Raw genomic sequence first — 22,630 nt, forward strand, 5'->3', positions numbered from 1 at the left:
GACAGTACCTCTGACAGTGCAGCACTCTCTCAGTACTGCACTGGAGTGTCAGCCTAACTTTATGCCCCTGGAGTGGGACTTGAACCCACAACTTTCTGACTCAGAGGCGAGGGTGCTACACACTGAGCCACAGCGGACACTCCGCACTTTATATGTAGCTACAGTTGCCAGCACTTGCCTACTGGAAGTAGTATCAAAAAGGAATATGCCAGGTTAGTGGGTCAGCATCAGAACCTAATCTACCTGTAGGAGCTGCACAACAGATCCACTAGTTATATTCAAATAACTAAGTCTTTGCCACTGTAAGAATTTTTTAAGGGAACTTCCTGTAAGCCAGTTAAATGAAGCACATATTATGGTGGGGTGGGGAGAGTAAAATATTAATATTTTGCTTTGATTGAAGTTAGTACTAGCATGACGTCAAGTCTTTACTAGCAAAGGTACATTTAACATCCTGGCATTAGCACTTACAAGTCATTAGTCTTCTGATGCAAATTCAATGAAAACCATTGACGTGAGAAAACTACTAGGCACTTGGTCTAAGCGTTAAACAAAGCTTTAATCAACTGTTTTACAACATGGAGATCTAGTTGTGTCCTTCACTAGTTCCTGTAAAAGAATGTTCTGAGCAAGCTGGGCTCATGCTCGAGTATTTATACTCTCCCTGGACAGCACCACCAGCAGGCCACCCAGTATTATTTCATAAGTCATTTCCACATGAATGACAAGATGCATGTCAACCTTCATTATGGAAACATAAGAAAATGAGGTACCTCTATTAAAATGACTTTAGTTACCTTCTCTGAAGACCTTGAGCTATCTGTAGTTTGGAAAGCAGGTGGAGATGTGCTGAATTTGAAAGAGCCAGATTGTTTGGAGCTAGCGTTCTTCTTCTTGATTGGATCAAGAGGTCTAGCTCCCGTGGATACAGAATCCATTGCATTCATGAATGTAGATGACGAGTCATCACATGAACCGATGATTGCCTTTGCAACATCACCAGTCTCATGTCGATCAAGGGCACCTAACAATAGAGTTAAGAACATTTCCATTGGTAATGTAGAAACAAGGCATTTTCACACCGACAGCTCCTGCTCGCTTTGATGTCAGAACATCTTTTGGACAAGCTGACAGACTAGCTCTATAAACTATGAACATGCAATAAATAAACAAAAATGCTGGCAGTATTGTTAAATAGTCACTCCTAAGCAAACAAGCCTCTTCTCATATTACAGCAGAAGGTGATATCATGGTGTACATTATAGGGGCAATTTTGTGAGGCTCTATTCCCTGTGCAGCCAGTACAGGTCTGAAGATAAGGGTTATACTGCTGCGGCCCTATCACTGCTGCGGTGTGCACTGCTTGCAAGGGTCTGCACTGGGAAATGTCCCCCAAATCCAAATCTGATTTAAAGTACAATGGAATAGCTGTTATGTTGCTGTCTAGCTAAATAAAATCCAAATTCCTTTTATAAGAACATAAGAAATAGGAGTAGGAATAGGCCACTTGGCCCCTCGAGCCTGCTCCGCCATTCAATAAGATCATGGCTGATCTTCGGCTCAAAGCCACTTCCCTGCCCACTCCCCATAACCCTTCACTCCCTTATCTTGTAAAAATCTGTCCATCTCCACCTTAAATGTATTTAATGACCCAGCCTCCACGGCTCTCTGGGGCAGAGAATTCCACAGATTTACGACCCTCTGAGAGAAGAAATTCCTCCTCATCTCAGTTCTAAAAGGGCGACCCTTCAGTCTGAAACTATGCCCCCGAGTTCTAGATTTCCCCATTTAAAAAAAAAAAAATTCTCCTCTATCCCCAGAATGTGCACCATGCCCCTTTACTGGCTAACAAAGTAGATCTGTAAGCTGGCTGTGTCTGTGGTAAAATGTTATTATCTTCTCCTTTGTCAAGCTCAGTAACCACTGCTTTGACCTGGAATAAAATATAGTCATTTATCAATTTGATTGGAATGGTGCATGATTTCCTCATTAAAGCCCTTAAACAAGGTCCTTGAAAACCTCCAAAATAGGACCACTACTTCTTTGCTAAAATTAACAATGGCCAAAATTTTGAGCCAATTGTTGGGGCAAAGTATGAGGAACCCTGCACGTTTCAATGTTGTATGTGACCCGGTAAAGTAGCTCCATTTCCCAGCATCAACATCCCTCACCTCGATGAGCACAAACATAAAAAGGGAATTATCAGCACACCAAATGGATGTTATCACAGACTTCTTAATGGCCAGCTTAAGAATGCTACGACTGGAGCCCTGGGAACAAGTCAGATGCATTAGACAATAATGTGCATCATTGCTGGATACAATGTGCATCATTGGTGGATTTAAGGAGATAACTTATACAAGAGGAAGAGTTAGAAAGAAAATGCTGGCAGTGTTATTGCTCAATAAACATCTTCCAAGACACACTCCTAAATCTAATAAAATTTTAATGCTCCAATTTATAGTGATGCTCCATTTCAGTTGCCATCCCACCAAAAAAAACTTTTGTTATTTGTAGCTCAGTAGACCCATAAATACTGCACTATCCAGACTCAAACAATTGTGTTGTAATGTTACAGCGCAGTCTCCGAACTCCAGGGAAAATTGTCAAGAGATAATATTTTAACATTATTGTTTAATAATTTAAGTCATTAATGCATTTAACAGCTACTCCCACTTTGCAATTTGCATATTTCTTCTATTGACCAATCTTACCTTTGCATTCCTTACAACTTGGGAATATGTATACAGATAATTTTACATTGACACCAGTCGGCAGTGTCAGAAAACAATCACCGCAGAATACCATAAGCAAGAAACAAGAGCCATTTTGCCCACTGGAGGAGTACAAATGTGGGTGGGATGTCATGCTAATACTGTACAGTACTCTGGTCAGACCACACCTCGAGCACGGCATCCAGTTTTGGTCGCTGAGCCACAAGGGAGACCATCAAGCCTTAAAAAGGCGCTGTGGAGAAGAAGCACAAGGCTAATCCCTAGATTAAGAGGACTGAGTTATGAGCAAATATTGCAGCCTTAACAGTCGCCAGCATGTTTATCATGGAGATAAAATAACACCAAGTCATGTCTGAAGCAGCAGGCACCAGGATAGAATTTACTGTACCAAACTGAAACCACCACCAATCAATGTCCAATCAAAACCCATTAACAAGCCCTTAGTTGTCATTAGCAGTCAGGGTTAAGGGAACGACAGAATGTTAGTGCCAATAAATATTTTTTTTCACAAGCTGGGAAACTCAAAATAGTATTAAAAGCACCCACTAAGACGGCTAGTTCCTTTTTCCAATACTTCTTTTAATTCCTACTTCCCAAGGCCCTAGCAGTGGAAATGTATTTCCTCATGATTTTCTTCTTATCACAACTTTCAAAACGATTTATTTAATGAAAATCCCAGTGTAATGTAGGAAACATAGAAACAACAAATTGTAACCACCCCAGCCACAGTCTGTTCGCCCTCCTGCCATCTGGGAGACGCTACAGATGCATTCGCACCCGTACGACCAGATTTAGGAACAGCTTCTTTCCCAGGGCTGTCATCCTACTGAACTCCACAAATAAACTCTAAAGCCTGCACATCTGCCAATGCACTTTATCATGGTTATGTTTATGTTAATGTATTACAAGCCAAATGAATGTTGAATGTTTAAATGTCTTAATCTAAATGTACACTCTCGGGAGCCGCAAGCCTACATTTCGTTGTACTGCACTTGTGCACTAACAATGACAATAAAGTTGATTATGATTATGATTTTTATCCCGTTCTGCCTTATTTACAGTCACTAGCACTCCGATTTTTTTTTACCAACACATTAAATCATGAAAAAAAATGAGGATAATCAAATTCTGCCAAAGATTCCTCATCATTAGCCTGTCCTTTTTTCGGATGCTGATGAACTTGCTCTATATCTCCAGCGGTTCCTTCTTCTATTTTGCATAACCAAGTATTTTTGACTGCCGACAAAATAAAAATGCCATGGATACATTGATGATAAAAGAACAGGTGAGAAAATCGACTAAGTCTTAGCAAGTGTCGACCATTGAAAGCTGCACATCTCACGTGATTCAATTGTGATGCCTTGTAAAATATGCATTCTTTCAAAAAAAAATTTAAGCTTATAGATATACATTTTAACCCTAGCAATGAAGACAAATGTACAAAACAATTGATCACAATCATACTGCAAAAGCACTGCCGTCCATAATGTTGTATTTATAATTTCCTTATCACGTTCATTTAACTTTGCCAACTTCTAAAAGTTCTACCAGCAGTTTTATTTAGGATGTCAATGCTCTTAAATAGAAGAGCTGAATAATGATTGAAATCAGTCGAGTGTGTTCAAGCCAACTTAAGGAAGGTCCATACCACAAAAGGTGAAACAGTGATTCAGTAACAAACTGTCTAAGATCAGTACTTGACAGACAATGGTCTCAATTTTACGGTCAGCGGTGAATGAACGGCGCTCGCCTTTCATTGCACTCACACTTGCCCACAGAATTTACACTGCGATTTGTATTTATCAGACAAAGCAGCATGGCGCCCTCTACAGGGGATCTGGCACCTGTGTGAACAGGACAAGCAATGGCGCGTCTCTTTAACCAATCAGATCGAAGAATCCTTACCGAGACACGCAGGCCCCGATCTTTACTGGGGCGGGATTTCCAAGCTGGAGGGAGAAGTTCTGGTCTGAGTTTTCCCTAATGATGTGAAGTTTTAACGCGTGGGGAGGGGGGGGTTGGTGATTACGAGGGGGGGGGTCGGTTATCGCGTGGGGTGGTGGGAGGATGGTACAAGCAGAGGGAGGGAAGCAGTTTAACAGGTTAGCTGGAGGGCCTGGGAGGAAGCATTCCCCCTGGCCCACAAGCAGAGCTGGAAACACACTTTCCTCTTCTATGCAGCAGTTCTCGTCTGCCTTTAGCTGCCGGGTTTCCCGAGGTCCGGAAAACCCGGCCGGCCAAGGTTAAACCTGGAAATGGGTGGGTTCGAGTTTGAGATTTTTAAAACTTTTAGATCCCACCCGACCCAAGCCTACCCGCTTTTGGGGGTTAAAATTCCCCCTGCAGAGTCAAAACCAGGAAGTGTAACAACAACAACTTATATTTATATGGCGCCTTTAACTTTAAGTTAGAATATCGATTTCCTGAGGTCCAGGAAACCCAGCCAGTCAGGGTTAAACCTGGAATCACGTACAGAAAGCAAAATAAAGAGAGGGAAAGAAAGATGGGATTAAGAGAGAGGGATAAAAGGGACAGAAAGAAGTAAAAAAATATATATATTTTTTAAAAATCTCCAACAATAATTAAAATCTGAAGGAATGAGACTCCACACTTGTAAAAGTAAATTTTCAGTGCCAGAGAGGTTGTTTGGCAGTAATTAAGACTTACAACGTCGGTAAAAATTCACTTACACAAGCCCTAACTTTTTCTGGCAAGTTTAGTGGGTAGGTACCACAATTTCACGCCCTTCCTGTATTTGAATGCTGAGTCTCTCAGCGAGGTACCGGTGTAGCAAAGCTTGTGGAGGAGCAGGGCAACTCGAACAGCAACGTCCTGATTACTGCATTGAACTGCGCGTGTGCAGACACCGGAAGTTGCTGTCCGATTTACTCCTTAATAACGGTGAGCGCCGACAGCTTCGCCGTTATTCTCAACGCTATAATCCGGGCCAATATCTTTCAATCATCTCTGTCAACAATGTATCATTTCGGGTATCAGTGTTGTAAAAACATCAAACCAATTGCATTAGCCTGGAAAGCTTTGAGCCTTTATTACACACTTGATAATGTGTGCGTGTGTGTGTGTGTGTGTGTGTGTGTGTGTGTGTGTGTGGTGTTGGTAGGCTTTCTGCGGGGGATAGTGCCTTCAACCTGGATGAAAGATGACACTGACTTTCGTTCCTTTGCCATTCAGAGATTTGCACAAACTCCGGTGCTGTTTACTACTCTACATTGCTAAGTAGTTATTGAACAATGTCACAATCAAATTTACACAGCCAGACAACTATCTAAATTATTCACTGCAAGCAAGGGACTGGGCCTAAGCTTTGCGTGTACAAAATACACCTTTGAAAGCCGTACAAATTGGCAAGCTTTGGCTGAAGTGGTGGAAGCCAGTTTTGACGCTTTCGATTCATATACAGCCTTAGGCACCAAATCAGTGAGCAGCTGTTGGACCCTTTTGAAGAATTTACTACTTACAAGTCACTGCTTGAAAGGACCCATTTGAAAAGGTATTCATTGCTGACATTTTCTATTTTAGCCCATCGAAGAAACAGGATGGTATCACGGTAACAGTTCAATGCAATCAGTTCTTATTTAACAGTGAGTCGCACTAGCTCATTCAGGGACTGTGGGTGAGACGTTAAACCGAGGCTCTGTCTGCCCTCTCAGGTGGACGTAAAAGATCCCGTGGTGCTATTCCGAAGAAGAGCAGGGGAGTTCTCCCCGGTGTCCTGGCTAGTATTTATCCCTCAACCAACATCACTAAAACAGATTATCTGATCATTATCTCATTGCTATTTGTGGGATTTTGCTGTGCGCAAACTGCGTTTCCTACATAAGAACAGTGGCTACACTTCAAAAGTACTTCATTGGCCCTAAAGCTCTCTGGGAAGTCCTGAGGTCGTGAAAGGCGCTCCATAAATCTAAGTCTTCAAGTCTTGTTTCTTTTTCTTTCCATCTTTCTCTCCTCCTTTCCTGCTTCCCTTTATTTCCTTCCTCTCCTTTCTTTCTTTAATCTGAAAGAAAGATCAGCTAATCTGAAACCACTACTCAGTAATACGGTGCAGTAGTTTGTTACGATCACAAATCCCCATTGTGCCACTATGTTTCATTCCCATATGCCTAATAGCTTTTCTCTGCTCAGTTTGAGGAATGACAATAAAATAATCTTGCCCATTTTTTTGGTGTAAAACAGTTTCTTTTTAAAAAGTACATATTTTCTAATTTTCCCCATTTTTCTTCTTTCTGCTCCAGGTGCGTTCAATATTTACAGCATTAATTCCCCGAGAGCCTCAACCCCACCCAACTCAACTCAACGGTAGAATCAAAGCGGCAACCCTTAAACAGAACTTGCAACAAAGCAGCTGCAATTGCAACTGCAATCAATCTTCATCTGTAACTAATGCTAATGTATTAATGTGCTGTGTCGGGGAGAGACGTGTCCATAACTCTCCAACAGTAAGGTCCACAATGTAGCCAAGCCATTGGGGAAGCATCGAGTGGAAGTAAGGCACCCCCTTTTTTACTCTGTTCTTCTGCGAAAGGCAACGGCTCGTGCGGTTTACAGGTAGTGAGCTTGGCTGTTACGCCCAACGTTAAATATCATAGCTGAGCCAATTCTGTCCTCGCGCACAAGATCAACTAATTTTCCCCTTCTCCAGCCCAGCAGCGCTGAAGACAATGCAGCGCCTTCACTAACACGCTATGGATTGAACCTGCGACTTTCCTGCTCTGTATGGCTCACTGTCACATTGGGAAGTTGCTTTACCCATTTTATTGTCGAGGGAGTTCAGTTGTAAATTTTTACAATTATATGTTGACACCTCCCTGATCTTTGGTTGCACCTTGGAGCTCAATTGCTGGAGAATAGCTCAAAGTACATTCAGTAATGGTAGAAGGTTAACACGGTTAGGCCCAATCTTCTACCCATAGTGCAAACCAAGTGCTATTGATACTGGTAAAATGGCATTTCAACTGCTGGAGAAGTGTGTGAAAAGACAAAGTGTGAAAGGACACGTGTGAAAGAAGCACATTTCTCTCTCCACAGATGCTGCCTGACCTGCTGAGTATTTCCAGCATTTTCTGTTTTTATTTCAGATTTCCAGCATCCGCAGTATTTTGCTTTTGAAGATCTGCTCTTCTTCGGACAGGATTTCCATTTGTCTCTTACCTTGTTATTGTCCCATTACCATCCCCATTTGCCTTGCAGCATCATCCCTTCTGTCATTTAATCTCTCCTGCCTTACACACTATCACAGACCTTCCATTTAGTTCTTTCCTCCCCCCTTTCCCTGCTCCTGCACTTGCTTAAAACCTCTTACATCTCTAACATTTTCCAGGACTGGTGAAAGGTCACCGACCTGAAACGTTAACTCTGTTTCTCTCTCCACAGATGCTGCCTGGCCTGCTGAGTGTCTCCAGCGTTTTCTGTTTTTATTACTGTTACATGCGCATCGCGTTTGGCCAGTTTTCTTTTGTTCTATTTAACAGATTCAAATTGCAAACTCATTGACAGCAAAAGTGTGCACGCCTCACAATCGGATTCGGGCTCATTAAAGTAATCCTTCACTGAACAATGGAAAAAAATCGAGCCCCGTTCTGTCTCCCTCCCCGTTATGTGCAAATTTAACAAAATAAATGAACACAATATCAATAACTTTAACCCTTTACGCTAAGCTTTGCAATACACACTGCCGTGCCCATTTGAAAAATGATTTTTAAAAATAAAAAAGCTGGAATGCTGCAAAGCAGATTGAGACATCTATACAACAACCACGGAATGCACATTTAACTTTTTTTTGCTGTATTGCAATATTGCTGTACTCCTGAACTGATTTAAGTCATTGTAATAATTTTGACAATTTCCCTCTCGCAATCACACAATATTAAGCGCCAATGAGCGTTTCATGTTTTATATGCCCATATAGCTTATGATCTTGCAGAGAACTCAGATTTGGGAGCAATAAGTGTTGGATGATGAGAAGAAACAAGAGATAATAATAAAGTTTATATAATAATATAGTAATAATACTTCCAGAGCCCAGTTCGACAAATCCATGTTTTTCTATTGCAATCAATAGTACCACACCCTCGTATCATAATCATCAAACCTTCTATTAGAAAATGTATGCTTCTAGAATTTTATTTAAAATGCTGTACACAATTTTTCCACACACGCAGCTTTCAACAAAGCCAACAAGATTCAAAATGATCCAAGGTCTCACAATCAATCCTATCGTCCAAGAATCTTCCAGAAAAATTAAAAGAACGCAAGAAAAAGAAGACAGTTTGCAATAGCCAGTAGTCAATCATGAGGCCTGGTCACTCAGTCCAATTGAACAGACATCATTTATCATCAGTTACAGATGAAGTTCATTGTCTGGGCAGCAAGAACGCAACACACAGCGACCTATTGTGCCCCCTCCTAACAAAACCATTTCACAGTTACTGCACCTTACTCCTGCAAATATATAAAAAGGCTGAAAATCTGACCAGGCCAACAGGCCCCTAAGGTAATAGAGTTAGTTAACTAGAAAATCTGAACACAAAACATGAAAACAAATCAAGCTCATAAAAACCAAAGGAACCATTACAAGTAAATTATTATTATTTTTTTACAATTATACCGTCTTTCACACACGGTCTCAAAATTTTGAGAAGACCCCTAGCATTTCAGCTTACAGGCTCTTGATACTGGATTAAACATAGTTTCAGGAGGCGGGTTATTAAATATGTACCCAATCTTTACATTCAGAAAACCCGAGGCTACAGAGAATGCATTTAGAGAGATCAGTGACCACTACGACCTTGACCTGAGCTACACCATAGCCTCCAGCACATGAAAGGCAACGGCAGGATTTATCAGCAAGGCCACATTTGCCCACTCAAATCTAATTCTGACCAATGACCTGGAGAAAAACAGAGGGAGAGACAATGATAGCAACTGTAAATCACTAATATTTGCAAGGACAAAAGGGTAAAAATGAAGGAATTATGATGGTGTATAACAAATAAGTCATAGACAACACCGGGTGAGTTTTTAAAAAAAATCTTTAAACCCTTAACATGTTTGATCTCTGAAACATTGGACATTTTAGCCACTTTCTAAGATAGCAAGCTTTTAGATTTTAACCTGCTTAATTTTCTGCTGCTTTCCACCATTCCCAACTCAAACTTAGGATACAGTTATATTGCCACTTGTTTGTTGATGAAAAATGGTTTCAGGTGCACACAGACTCAAAAGGGGCAGTATAACTGTGATCGGTCCCCTGATTACACTAAAACCAAGCAGTGCGAGACCCACCCTCTCCAGGGCACGGTTTTGAGCTGTGCCAGGTGCCTTATGACTCGAACCTGTTGCAAAGTCACATGTTAAGAGTAGCCAGGCAGCTCTTTCAGCCTTCTGGGAACTTTCTAAACTGACCTTGCCATGTTTTTAGTGTTAGTCGAAAGCAGACACTTTGGCATGCACACCCAGCCGGCAGGAATGTGGAGCTCTATGCCAGTACATATGCACAGTACTCACTGACTTCCATGCAACCTTCCATTGGCAGGTATAACTCCAATCTGTCGACTGCATGTCGCGCTCCACAGCTACCAGTTCTCATCTTGGAGCTGCAGTATAACTGCAGTCTTCGTTAATTCTATTTAGACATGTCTGAAGCATGGGCCATAAATATCACTGTAAACGTCTTCAGAATTTTTGGGGGGTCGGGGGTCAGGAATCATGCTCCCCACGAAATATGAAGAAGTCTGACGTGCATTCCCTTCATCTTCCACTTCTATGAAAATTTGTTTAAGTGGGTCCAAGAACTAAACTGGAGAATCTGATAAATGAAGTAACAAAGTTTTCACCTCATGTTAGCGCTGGGGAGTGGAAAAGTTGAGGCAGCCAGAGCCAGCATCGAGCACTCCCCCATTAGGTGGATGCAGATAAAGCTTCCTCTGCTCTGCCCCAACAAAGTACCTCAGAAAATCATCCCCGACTGCACGAGTGTGACATTTTTTTTCCATTTCCCCACATCAGCCATCATGTGTCCTCTCTGAAAGCTCTTGCATTAGATTGTTAACTCGTGCAAAATTAGGGACAGTTTTGTTGTGTAGGCCCATGCCCACTAGGAACTGCCCAAACTCACTTCAAGTGGAACTCTTATAACCAGCATCCATCACACCACCCAGTTCACTCCTAGCCTACACTTTTAAGCAATAAAAACAGAAAATACTGGAGCTACTCAGCAGGTCAGGCAGCATCTGTTTCAGGTCATCGACCTGAAATGTTAACTCTGTTTCTCTCTTCACAGATGCTGCCTGACCTGCTGAGTAGCTCCAGCATTTTCTGTTTTTATTTCAGATTTCCAGCATCTGCAGTATTTTCTTTTTACACTTTTAAGCAGTTGCTCTCCTCTTAGTAACAGAAAATTATCTATGCTAATAGAAGATGTAACACAAATTCTCTACCCTAGAGGGCTGTGGATGCTCAGTCGCTGAGTATATTCAAGACTGAGATCAATAGATTTTGGACACTAAGGCAATCAAGCGATCATGGGTATAGGGCGGGAAAGTGGAGTTGAGGTAGAATATTCTGGGGCAGGTAATGGACCGGCAGCATTTGGATGAGACCTGGTGGTTAAAATTGTCATGGCTTCCCGCTGCCTCTGGCGGGCAGGAAATCAACTTGCTGGAGTAGTTTTCTGCCAGAAACCCAGTCCGTGTTAAAATCCACCCCTCAATCAGCTTTGCGGGTCTTCTCAGCCTCTCTTCAAGACTAGAATGTCTCCTTTGTGTCTTAGCCCCCAAAATTGGACACAGTACTCGAGGTGCACTCTGACCAGAGCACTGTATGATTTTGAGGCACTTAGTAATGGTGGGGCACCCAAACACTGGCAGGGCAAGCGGGGGAGGGAGGAAATAAATGGACTTTTTACCATCTATAAGCACACCGCCTGTCATCTGACCTCAAACCAGCAAACCTGACAAGTGCCAAGCTGAAATCACATTTGGCTGGGAATTTAGTGGGTTCTATAGACCCACAGTTGCTTTGGCTTGTCACAAACCCTTAATATTTTCTATTTAATGGAAAACATACTGGTAAGCTAAGTAATAAGTTAAGAAATGTGTGTGAGTTGGAAGGTCTGGGAGCGAGAGTTATGACAATTATGCAAGAGACAACCATCCCCTCCCAGTTCAATGATCTGCTTAGCAATTAAAATAAAATAAAATGAATAAAATCTTTTAAAAGTTACTACACAATTAATTTTATTTACAAGGTGTCAGCCTTGGCTCAGCAGTAGCTCTCTCACCTGAGTCAGACGATTGTGGGTTCAAGTCCCACTCCTGAGACTTGAGCATATATTCTACGCCCAGTATATATTCCACTGGTAGAATAGATAAGGGAGAACCAGTGGATGTGGTGTATTTGGACTTTCAGAAGGCTTTTGATAAGGTCCCGCATAAGAGATTAACGTGTAAAGTTAAAGCACATGGGATTGGGGGTAAGGTACTGACTTGGATAGAGGACTGGTTGGCAGACAGGAAGCAAAGAGTTGGAATAAACGGGTCTTTTTCCGAGTGGCAGGCAGTGACTAGTGGGGTACCGCAGGGATCGGTGCTCGGACCCCAGCTATTCACAATATATATTAATGTAGACGAGGGAACTAGATGTAATATCTCCAAGTTTGCAGACGACACAAAGCTGGGTGGGCGTGTGTACTGTGAGGAAGATGCCGAGAAACTCCAGTACGATTTGGACAGGTTGGGTGATTGGGCAGATTCATGGCAGATGCAGTATAATGTGGATAAATGCGAGGTTATCCACTTTGGTGGCAAAAACAGGAAGGCAGATTATTATCTGAACGGCAATAGATTGGGAGAAGGGGAAGTGCAACAAGGCCTGGGTGTCTTTGTGCACCAGTCGCTGAAGGTAAGCATGCAGGTGCAGCAGGCGGTTAAGAAGGCAAATGGTATGTTGGCCTTCATAGCGAGAGTATTCGAGTACAGGAGCAAGGATGTCTTGCTGCAGTTGTACAGGGCCTTGGTGAGACCACATCTTGAGTATTGTGTGCAGTTTTGGTCGCCTTATCTGAGGAAGGATGTTCTTGCCATGGAGGGAGTGCAGTGAAGATTCACCAGACTGATACCTGGGATGGCAGGAATGACGTATGAGGAGAGATTGGGTATATTGGGCTTATATTCGCTGGCGTTTAGAAGAATGAGAGGGGATCTCATTGAAACTTATAAAATTCTAACAGGGCTAGACAGACTAGATGTAGAAAGGATGTTCCCGATGGCAGGGGAGTCCAGAACCAGGGGTCACAGTCTAAAGATAAGGGGTAAGCCATTTAGGACAGAGATGAGGAGGAATTTCTTCACCCAGAGAGTGGTGAACCTGTGGAATTCTCTACCACAAAAGGCAGTTGAGGCCAATTCATTAAATATATTCAAGAACAAGTTAGATATATTTCTTAAGGCTAAAGGGATATGGGGAGAAAGCAGGGACAGGGTACTGAATTTGGATGATCAGCCATGATCTCATTAAATGGCGGAGCAGGCTCGAGGGGCCGAATGGCCTACTCCTGCTCCTATCTTCTATGTTTCTTTGTTTCAATGCAGTACTGAGGGAATGCTGCACTGTCGGGGGTGCCGTTTTTGGATGAGTTATTAAACCGAGGCTCCGTCTGCCCTCTCAGGTGGACGTAAAGAATGCCATGGAACTATTCGAAGAGCAGAGGAGCTCTCCCTGGTGTCTTGGCCAATATTTATCCCTCAACCAACATCACTAAAAATAATTATCTGGTTGTGATCTCAATGTTGCTTGTGGGATCTTGCTGTGTGCAAGTCAAAAATTGGATTAAAAAAGGAACTCTATTTAATAAAGAACATTCTTATACATCATTATTCTTGTTCCGCAAGTATGGTATACAAGAAGCCGTGAAAAGTGTAAACCACTTATTTTGGAGCATCACAGGATTAGCTGATATATTTCTGGAGTGTTAATTATTGCCAGACATACCTCAGCCATTGTGTCATTCAACAGGAAGCTCTCAGCAGTTCCACCATTTAATTATGGCTTTTTAGCAGCAGCAAAATACTGCAAGCTGAATTTGCCGATATCAATCAAGTAGCTGAAAAGTAAATCATCCCTTAAATAAATGGTTCTCTCCATATTCCTGCTATTCAGTAGGTTAGAGTTAAACAAGCATTTGTAGGATGATATTTAAAGTAGTATAGAGGGTGACTTAAGTGTACATGGTAAAAGTGCCTCACAGCAACACAGCATCAGTAGTCAGCAAGTCAAGTCGGCAACCTGACTGGGGACCGCAATGAAAGGAAGAGGTGTAAAGCACTTCCGTGAGGTACTCCCACTCCACGGGAATTTATACCCCCTGCAGGTTCATTGAGGTATGGCACAAGGCCAAGTTTTAATTGTTTTAAATCACAATTTTAAATGTATTTAATATTAGCAGAGTCAACAGTTCCTTTGGCGCTCTCCTAAAATCAAAAATGTGACTGGCGTTCGGAAACACGTGTGGCAAGCACTGCGGGGGAGTGGGACTGACTGGATTGCTCTACAGAGAGCCGGCACAGACTCGATGGGCCGAATGGCCTCCTTCTGTGTCGTTATGACGCTATTGAGCAAGAGCAGTGCAGAGTTGGAAGTACAATTCAGGCCTCTTGGCCCCTGCCAAACTCTACAGGCACTACAGCCGTAATCCTGTATAATAGTCTATTGAAAATGAAATTCATCACACAACACAGAGGACAACAAGCTGTATATGCTCCTTAATTATATGGGAAAAATGCTATTTTAATACAATTTTACTTTTCATTATTGCAATATGTATTCCCCATGTTGTTTCTGAGCAATCAGAGAATTACTACTTAGTATGCTAAAATTGCACAGTGTTATTTCAAGGCTTTTTACTTTACGTTGGAGTGGGCCTTTGGCGTAGCGGTAGCATCCCCGCCGCTGGGCCAGAAGGCATAGGGTTTCGAACCCCGCTCCAGACAGTCCTGGCAAGTGGAGTCGGAGCTCCGGCTCTAAATTCTGGGTTGACATCCAGCGGGATACTTGCGTCCGTGGGTGTGGGTGGCCCCCCCCCCCCTCGTATGGGTTGTGGGAGCCTGTAAAACCCTCCCACCATAGGACTAACCACCCTAATGGCTGGTACGAAGAAGGTTACGATCACGGAAGGAGCGTTAATCGCGGCCAGAAATCCTTCCACCACTTCATACAGTTCCCCAAAGGGAACAGTGTGAAGACACGTACGACGACGACTTTACGTTAACTTTATACAGAGGAAAATATACTCCAGTTAAATTTATTTTTTAAATGGTTACATAGAATTTACAGCACAGAAACAGGCCATTTGGCCCAAGCAGTCGATGCCACTGTTTATGCACCACAAGAGCCTCCTCCCACTCCATTTACTTTATCCCACCCCCTTCCACTCCTTTCTGCCTCATGTACTTTTCTAGCTTCCCCTTAAAGGCATGGATGCTATTCCCCCTCAACCACTCCACGTGGCAGCAAGATCCACATTCTCACCAATGGTTGAAAGAAAAAAATTCCACGGGACCGACATCACAAAAGCAACTTCAACTAATTTTCTTGATCAGAAAAAATATATGAATTTCAACAATTTTCTTTTCACCTGAGTGTTGTAAACACAAGATGTCACAGTCGCTGTGACATCTGATAAATATCTCCACTCTTGAGGCGACCATTACTCACTTGTGACGTTGTCACTCATGAGTTATCTGGTTGGCATCGCTTGCGGAACATCTATCATTTGTATTATGACCTGCCCTGACATATCCTTAGGTTTTTAATTTAAAACAATTCTTGAAAGCCACATAAAGTACAATACTGCTATAAAAGTAATTAAATGTTAAACAACTAATATGACATGCACCAGTTTAGGAACATAAAGGCACAACAGATAACGTCCATGTTAAAATCACTGGAAGTAGTTTTCGCGGCTCATTGTGTATGGGAGTAGGCAATAAATCAAGCACTGGTATTGACTAATGTAACTGGTTACATTACAAGATGTCACACTTCTTAATTGGATGGGGATAGAAAATCATCAAGGAGAATTTGCACAAATGACTTTCTGTACTCAATCTTGATAAACACTTCAAGACGCTTTCAGGACAGAAACTGAATACACTACTTGGAAATGTAAATCTTTCTGTGCTAAGGACCCTGTGTTGAATCATCATCATCCATTTTGAGGATCTGCATGATGTCGGGAATAAGCCAGGCTGTTCCCTGCATTCAGGTGGCCTCACCTGCACAGCAAGCCTGTGCTTTATACAGAAACTGATGTGATTATATTGGTGCTCAAATTAACACCACCACATGTATGCTCACATTACTAGGGTCCTTAGATGTTCGAAGATATAGAAAGAATAACTTGCATTTATGTAGTATCTGATCACATCTCTCAGAAATGTCTCAAAGCGCTTCACATACAATGAATTACCTTGAAGTGCAATTATTGTTACATAGGCAAGCTCAGCACCATTTTTGCAGACAGCAAGATCCCACAAACAGCAGTGAGATGAACGACCAGTTCATCTGTTTTTGGTGGTGTTGAGAGGGGAAGAGGACACCCGACTCGTTCTGATCATCCACTGAACCAGGCCAAAAAAGGCCTCAGCTTAACATTTCATGGCGTCAGCCGTGGCTCAGTGGGCAGCGCTCTCGCCTCCGAGTCAGAAGGTTGTGGGGTCAAGTCCCACTCCAGAGACATGAGCGCAAAAAAATCTAGACTGACACTCCAGTGCAGCGCTGAGGGAGTGCTGCACTGTTGGAGGTGCTGTCTTTCAGAAGAGACGTTAAACCAAGGCCCCGTCTGCTCTCTCAGGTGGACGTAAAAGATCCCAAGGCACTATTTTGAAGTAAGAGCAGGGGAGTTATCCCCCGGTGTCCTGGCCAATATTTATCCCGCAATCAACAGCATTAAAACAGGTTATCTGGTGATTATCACATTGTTGTTTGTGGGAACTTGCTGAGCACAAATTGGCTGCCGCGTTTCCTACATTACAACAGTGAATACACTTCAAAAGTACTTCATTGGCTGTAAAGCGCTTTGGGACGTCCTGAGGTCGTGAAAGGTGCTATAGAAATGCAAGTCTTTCTTTCTTTCAACTGAGCCAAGCTGACATCTTATATAAGATGTATGAGCTTCAAGTTCCGAGTATTTTTCTAAAAATTGTCTTTAGTATACAACTGTTTGAAACTAATCCTTGTGGTTTTTTTCACACTATGGTATTGTGCTTCACTATACATTTCACTTTCAATCTAAACCGTCAATTATTCATGTTGTAATAGAGAGCCATGTCATTTGAAAACTTCAGTACTCCTAGTTAAAAAGGAGCAAATTCCCTAACTATCGATGTTAGTGTCAGGATAATAGCTATACCAACAATCTTCCAATTAATTAAACAAATCAATTGCACAGGAGCACTCCCACTTCTTTGCTGGGCCCACACTGTTGCAAGTGGATTGACTAAAAACGGCTTTTGCACAATTCCACCCACCAAACGTCACGCCTCATTTCCCACGCTGCTCATGTGACAGTGACAGATCTGACAGTCAGGCTATCATGTTTGTCACTTTAGTTTATTTGGAGGGAAATATGGTTGTTCTAGAGCAATGAAAACAAAAAGCTGATGTAAATAAAATAAATGGAAAGCGTGATTTTGTAATCCTATGCTCCCAGCATAGGGAGTGCGGGATTAGGGAATTACTCCTCAACAGCTTTCCCGATGGCTTGGTGGGGATAAAACATAGAAACATAGAAGATAGGAGCAGTAGGAGGCCATTTGGCCCCTCGAGCCTGTTCCGCCATTTAATGAGATCCTGGCTGATCATCCAAACTCAGTACCCTGTCCCTGCCTTCTCTCCATATCCCTTTAGCCTTAAGAAATATATCTAACTCCTTCTTGAATATATTTAATGAATTGGCCTCCACTGCCTTCTGTGGTAGAGAATTCCACAGGTTCACCACTCTCTGGGTGAAGAAATTCCTCCTCATCTCAGTCCTAAATGGCTTACCCCTTATCCTTAGACTGTGACCCCTGGTTCTGGACTCCCCTGCCATCAGGAACATCCTTCCTGCATCCAGTCTGGTCCTACAGACCAGGAAAGTCCACGGTTTGATCCCTGGTCTGTCGATCTTACTCAGGCTGACCTACATTGGCTCCCGGTTCAGCAACGCCTTGATTTTAAAATTCTGATCCTTGTTTTCAAATCTCTCCATGGCCTCGCCCCTCCCTATCTCTGTAATCTCCCCCCCCCCCCACCCCGCCATCACCACTGAGATATCTGCGCTCCTCTAATTCTGGCCTCTTGCACATTCCCAATTTTCATCGTTCCACCATTGGAGGCCGTGCCTTCAGCTACCTGGATCCTAAGCTCTGGAATTCCCTCCCTAAATCTCCCCGCCTCTCTACCTCTCTTTCCTTCTTTGAGATGCTCCTTAAAACCTACCTCTTTGACCAAGCTTTTGGCCATCTGCCCAAATATCTCCTTGTGTGGCTTGGTGTCAAATTTTGTTACATAGCGCTCTTGTGAAGCACCTTGGGATGTTTTACTACTTTAAAGGCGCTATATAAGTATAATTTGTTGTTATTGCAGGTGGTGGGAAAAAGCAAAACAGGATTTTCATTCTGGGTCACTATTTGCTGAGCCTAGTGTAAAGTGTGTGTGTGTCTGGATGTCAGGTGAGGCCGGGACTGGGCTCAGGTAGGACGTCTAGCACTGCTGAATAACCAAATGACTCCTTGTTAAGACATATAGATGGCTCGCTTAAAATTGTAGAATCATACATTACAGAAGGAGGCCATTCGGCCCATTGGGCCTGCGCCGGCTCTTTGAAAGAGCTATCCAATTAGTCCCACTCCCCCCTGCTCTTACCCCGTAGCCCTGCAAATGTTTCTAAAATATAGCGACTTCTGTTTGGAAAGTTAATATTGAATCCGCTTCCACCATCCTTTCAGGTAGTGCGTTCCAGAACCTAACAACTCGCTGCATTAGGAAAAGTTATCCTCACCGCCCCGCTGGCTTTTTTTGCACAGGTATTGGTGGACCCCCAGCACCTGGATAACCAGACAAAGCACGAAGCCATGAATTCAGCGGAGGAGGGAAGAAAAGTAGGAAAAAGAACGACACATTGGTTGATGGGTGTTTTTGTGACTGGAAGGCTGTTTCCAGTGGGGTTCTGCAGGGCTCAGTACTGGGTCCCTTGCTTTTTGTGGTAAATATCAATGATCTAGACTTGAATATAGGGGGTATGATTAAGAAGTTTGCAGATGATACTAAAATCGGCTGTGTGGTTGATACTGAAGAAGGAAGCTGTAGACTGCAGGAAGATATCAATAAATTGGTCAGTGGGCAGAACAGTGGCAAATGGAATTCAACCCGGAGAAGTGTGAGGTGATACGTTTGGGGAGGGCTAACAAGGAAAGGGAATACATATTAAGTGGTAGGACACTGAGTAGTGTAGAGGAACAAAGGGATCTTGGAGTGCATGTCCACAGATCCCTGAAGGTAGCAGGCCAGGTAGGTGAGGTGGTTAAGAAGGCATATGGAATGCTTGCCTTTATTAGCCGTGGCATAGAATACAAGAGCAGTGGGGGTTATGCTTCAACTGTATAAAACACTAGTTGGGCCTCAGCTAGAGTACAGTGTGCAGTTCTGGTCACCACATTACAGGAAAGATGCGATTGCACTAGAGAGGGTACAGAGGAGATTTACAAGGATGTTGCCAGGAGTAGAGAATCTTAGCTATGAAGAAAGACTGGATAGGCTGGGTTTGTTTTCCTTAGAACCGAGGAGGCTAAGGCGAGACCTTATTGAGGTGTATAAAATTATGAGGGGCCTAGATATGTGGATAGAAAGGACCTATTTCCCTTAGCAGAGGGGTCAAAAACCAGGGGGCACAGATTTAAAGTAATTGATGGAAGGTTTAGAGGGGATTTGAGGGGAAATTTCTTCACCCAGAGGGTTGTGGGGGTCTGGAACTCACTGCCTGAAAGGGTGGTAGAGGCAGAAACCCTAACCACATTTAAAAAGTACTTGGATGTGCACTTGGGATGCTGTAACCTGCAGGGCTACGGACCGAGAGCTGGGAAGTGGGATTCGGCTGGATAGCTCTTTGTTGGCCGGCGCAGACACGATGGGCCGAAATGGCCTCCTTCCGTGCTGTAACTTTCTATGATTCTATGATTGTGAGGATCGTTTGGGTTAGGTGGACACAATAAGTGCATGGAATACTGCAGGGAACCTCTCTATAGTTTCTTACCCTCTTAAAAACAAGGTACCTTGAAAGAGTAAAAAAAAGAGTAAACCCATCAACGAGATAAGTTAGAAATATCAGACAAGTCACTACCAGTCCACTGACATTTTTAGGTATCTGATTTTAACCGTGTGGTAAATTTGCAATCACACAGTATAGGCATAAAGGAAACAAAATGGAGTGTTCAGTAAAAAGGTCACGGGAAATCAATTAGTAGCTTTGCTTTTAGATTTTGATAAAAGTGTAATTGTTTGTCCTTTTTTCCCAGAAATAAAAATGTAGCCCCATTTCAGTTTTGGTTGTAGTTTCAGTAATCTGCCGGAGTGGATCATTCAACCGGTACTAATTGGATTGCTCTTCAAAGAGCCGGCACATGCACGATGGGCCGAATGGCCTCCTTCTGCGCTGTATGATTCTATGACACAGGGTAGCTGGTGTGGGAAGTACAAGGGTACGTTCCTGAGGTTGGGGCTGTGGGACAGAGTCGAAGGTATAACCTGCGTGTAACTGTGCTATACTTGACCTGGGAATGTTTAACGCTGACACGGCCTGCCTGAAATGGAAACCGTGCCATTCCTTAGCACCAATATCCCCCACTTTGGTGAGTGCAAAAAAAATCATGTGCACAAAAAGTAATAAAAGAGCCATTAACTTGAGGTAGAGGTGTGATATGGAATGCAAAGATATATATCATCTTTTATATATAAAACACTTTGTGCTGTACTGGCAGGTCATCTTTGTCCTAAAACAGCATTTTGTGATTGGAATGAGGTATTGGTATGAATGCCCAAACCCTGTTTCAAATCCCAAAGTAATGAAAGTTAGAGAAGTCCAAAATGCATTGACATATGCACTAAATTATAACAGAGTATTGCAGTGCACTGACCTCGAATGCTTGTCATATGGCTAAACTAATGATCAGAAGAGAGGACAAACTCATTCTTTCATAGGCCTCACTTAGGCTTAGTGTGACCTTGTGTAACATTTAGGCTTGACATTTTTATTGATTAGATCTAGCAACGAATGCACTGTGGCTGTACCAGGTCCCTTCCCAAGGCATTTTTCCTTCGACACCTTCATTTAAACTGCTCTTTCTGAACCAGCTAAGAACAAAGGAATTGGAGCTGTCCAATATAACAAAAAATATATGATCAGTCACTATGATAATTTCCACTCTCCTGATCCCTTTCATGGATCCTGAGGACTGCTAAACATGATCACCTTATACACGCACACTGCTTGCCCCCTTCACACCAATTCAGTATGGGCCTGACAGTATAAACAGGCATCAGATGGAAAGTACAAGAGCAGTGTCTGGCAAGGTGCTCATCTGAGATCAAGGATTGCGAGTGCAGAACCTTGCTTAGTACACAGAAAGATCCGCAGGTTTGTCACACAAGTTCTATTCTGTAAAGCAAAGAGGCCAACCTCCCAACATCCGATGAATCCCAATCACATCAGGTCTGGTGCAAAAACTAGTCCAGTTTACAGACCCGTGAAGTCGTCTCACTGTGGGCACCGATTCTTGAATTTTGATCTCCGCTTCATTTTTGTTCTATAAAGTGCAAGAACAGCAGTGGACAATATAAATGCTATAAGATCACTATGCCAGGGAAAAATTGATAATGGGGGGGGGGGGGGGGGGGGAGACTTGCATTTCTGTAGCATCTTTCACATCCTTAGGATGTCCCAAACATTTCACAGCCAATGAATTACTTTATTTTTTGAAGTACAGTCTCTATAGGCAGATAGTGAACAAATAATAATACAATCACCAACGGAGGGCATATCAAAAAAATAGTTGTACTTGCTCAATTGACTGGTGGGGTAGGGCTTACAGATCAGGAAGGGCCATCCCGATCTGGTGAAATGTTAAAATAGGTTTCAGTGCCCCTGGGCTAGGGAGAAAAGAAGAAGTTCCTCAGGATCCTTTCCTGATTACGATCCAGAGATTCCTACTGGACACTGTACAGATAACAGGGTTGGACTTAGGTACGACTCTCATTGCCACCCCACGAGCTAACTTGGCGTGGCCCAGGAATCAAATCTGAGAGCTACTCTATGGATCAGAGTCCCACCACACAGCACAGGTACGTGTTGAAACAATAGTGGTGCCAATTCCAGGGCTCTCTTTTAGAATATTAAGCTGATCTGAACAACTTTAGCAGCACATCCTTCACTTAGACTTGGAGAAGCAGCTGATGTTGCAGCAGTTCAGGTGTAATAATTACTGAAGCCAATCAAATGCACCACATAATGAACTTGTGTTTATGGATAGTAAACACACAACACAGCAACAAAATCACAATTATTTGGCACAATGGAGGGAGCCCTACAGGCAGAGAATGAAAGTCCCCACGAACTGGTAAATCACTGAAGCCATTTGAAAATGAGGGATTAAATAAATACTAAATTAGATTTTAATTATTAAAAGATTTGCCTGCATGTCTCAAATTTCAATTTACAGCCCAGTGATCAGTCAGTAAATAGTTCAATTCTATGAAAATTGTGTTTGAATTTTTAGCACCAACTTCAGTGTTCAGTTCCTTATCACGGAGACAGGGATCAAATCCCTTGTTTCCGTGATAGG

The 22,630-nt window shown here is 42.7% G+C and overlaps 1 protein-coding gene across 2 annotated transcripts in view; it reads right to left on the bottom strand.

The window, feature by feature from the left end:
- LOC147100054 (WD repeat-containing protein 72-like) overlaps positions 1 to 22,630 on the bottom strand; it is a 281,840-nt gene that overhangs the window by 150,130 nt on the left and 109,080 nt on the right. For both annotated transcript variants that reach the window (XM_085968672.1, XM_085968671.1), the window contains exon 14: positions 798 to 1,024. In XM_085968672.1, the coding sequence (XP_085824798.1) occupies positions 798 to 1,024 (227 nt within the window). The remainder of the gene's footprint in view (positions 1 to 797; positions 1,025 to 22,630) is intronic.

This window comes from Somniosus microcephalus, chromosome 27 (assembly GCF_052327205.1).
Source record: "Somniosus microcephalus isolate GS21.2 chromosome 27, FLI_Smic_1.0, whole genome shotgun sequence".
Classification (NCBI taxonomy): Eukaryota; Metazoa; Chordata; class Chondrichthyes; order Squaliformes; family Somniosidae; genus Somniosus; species Somniosus microcephalus.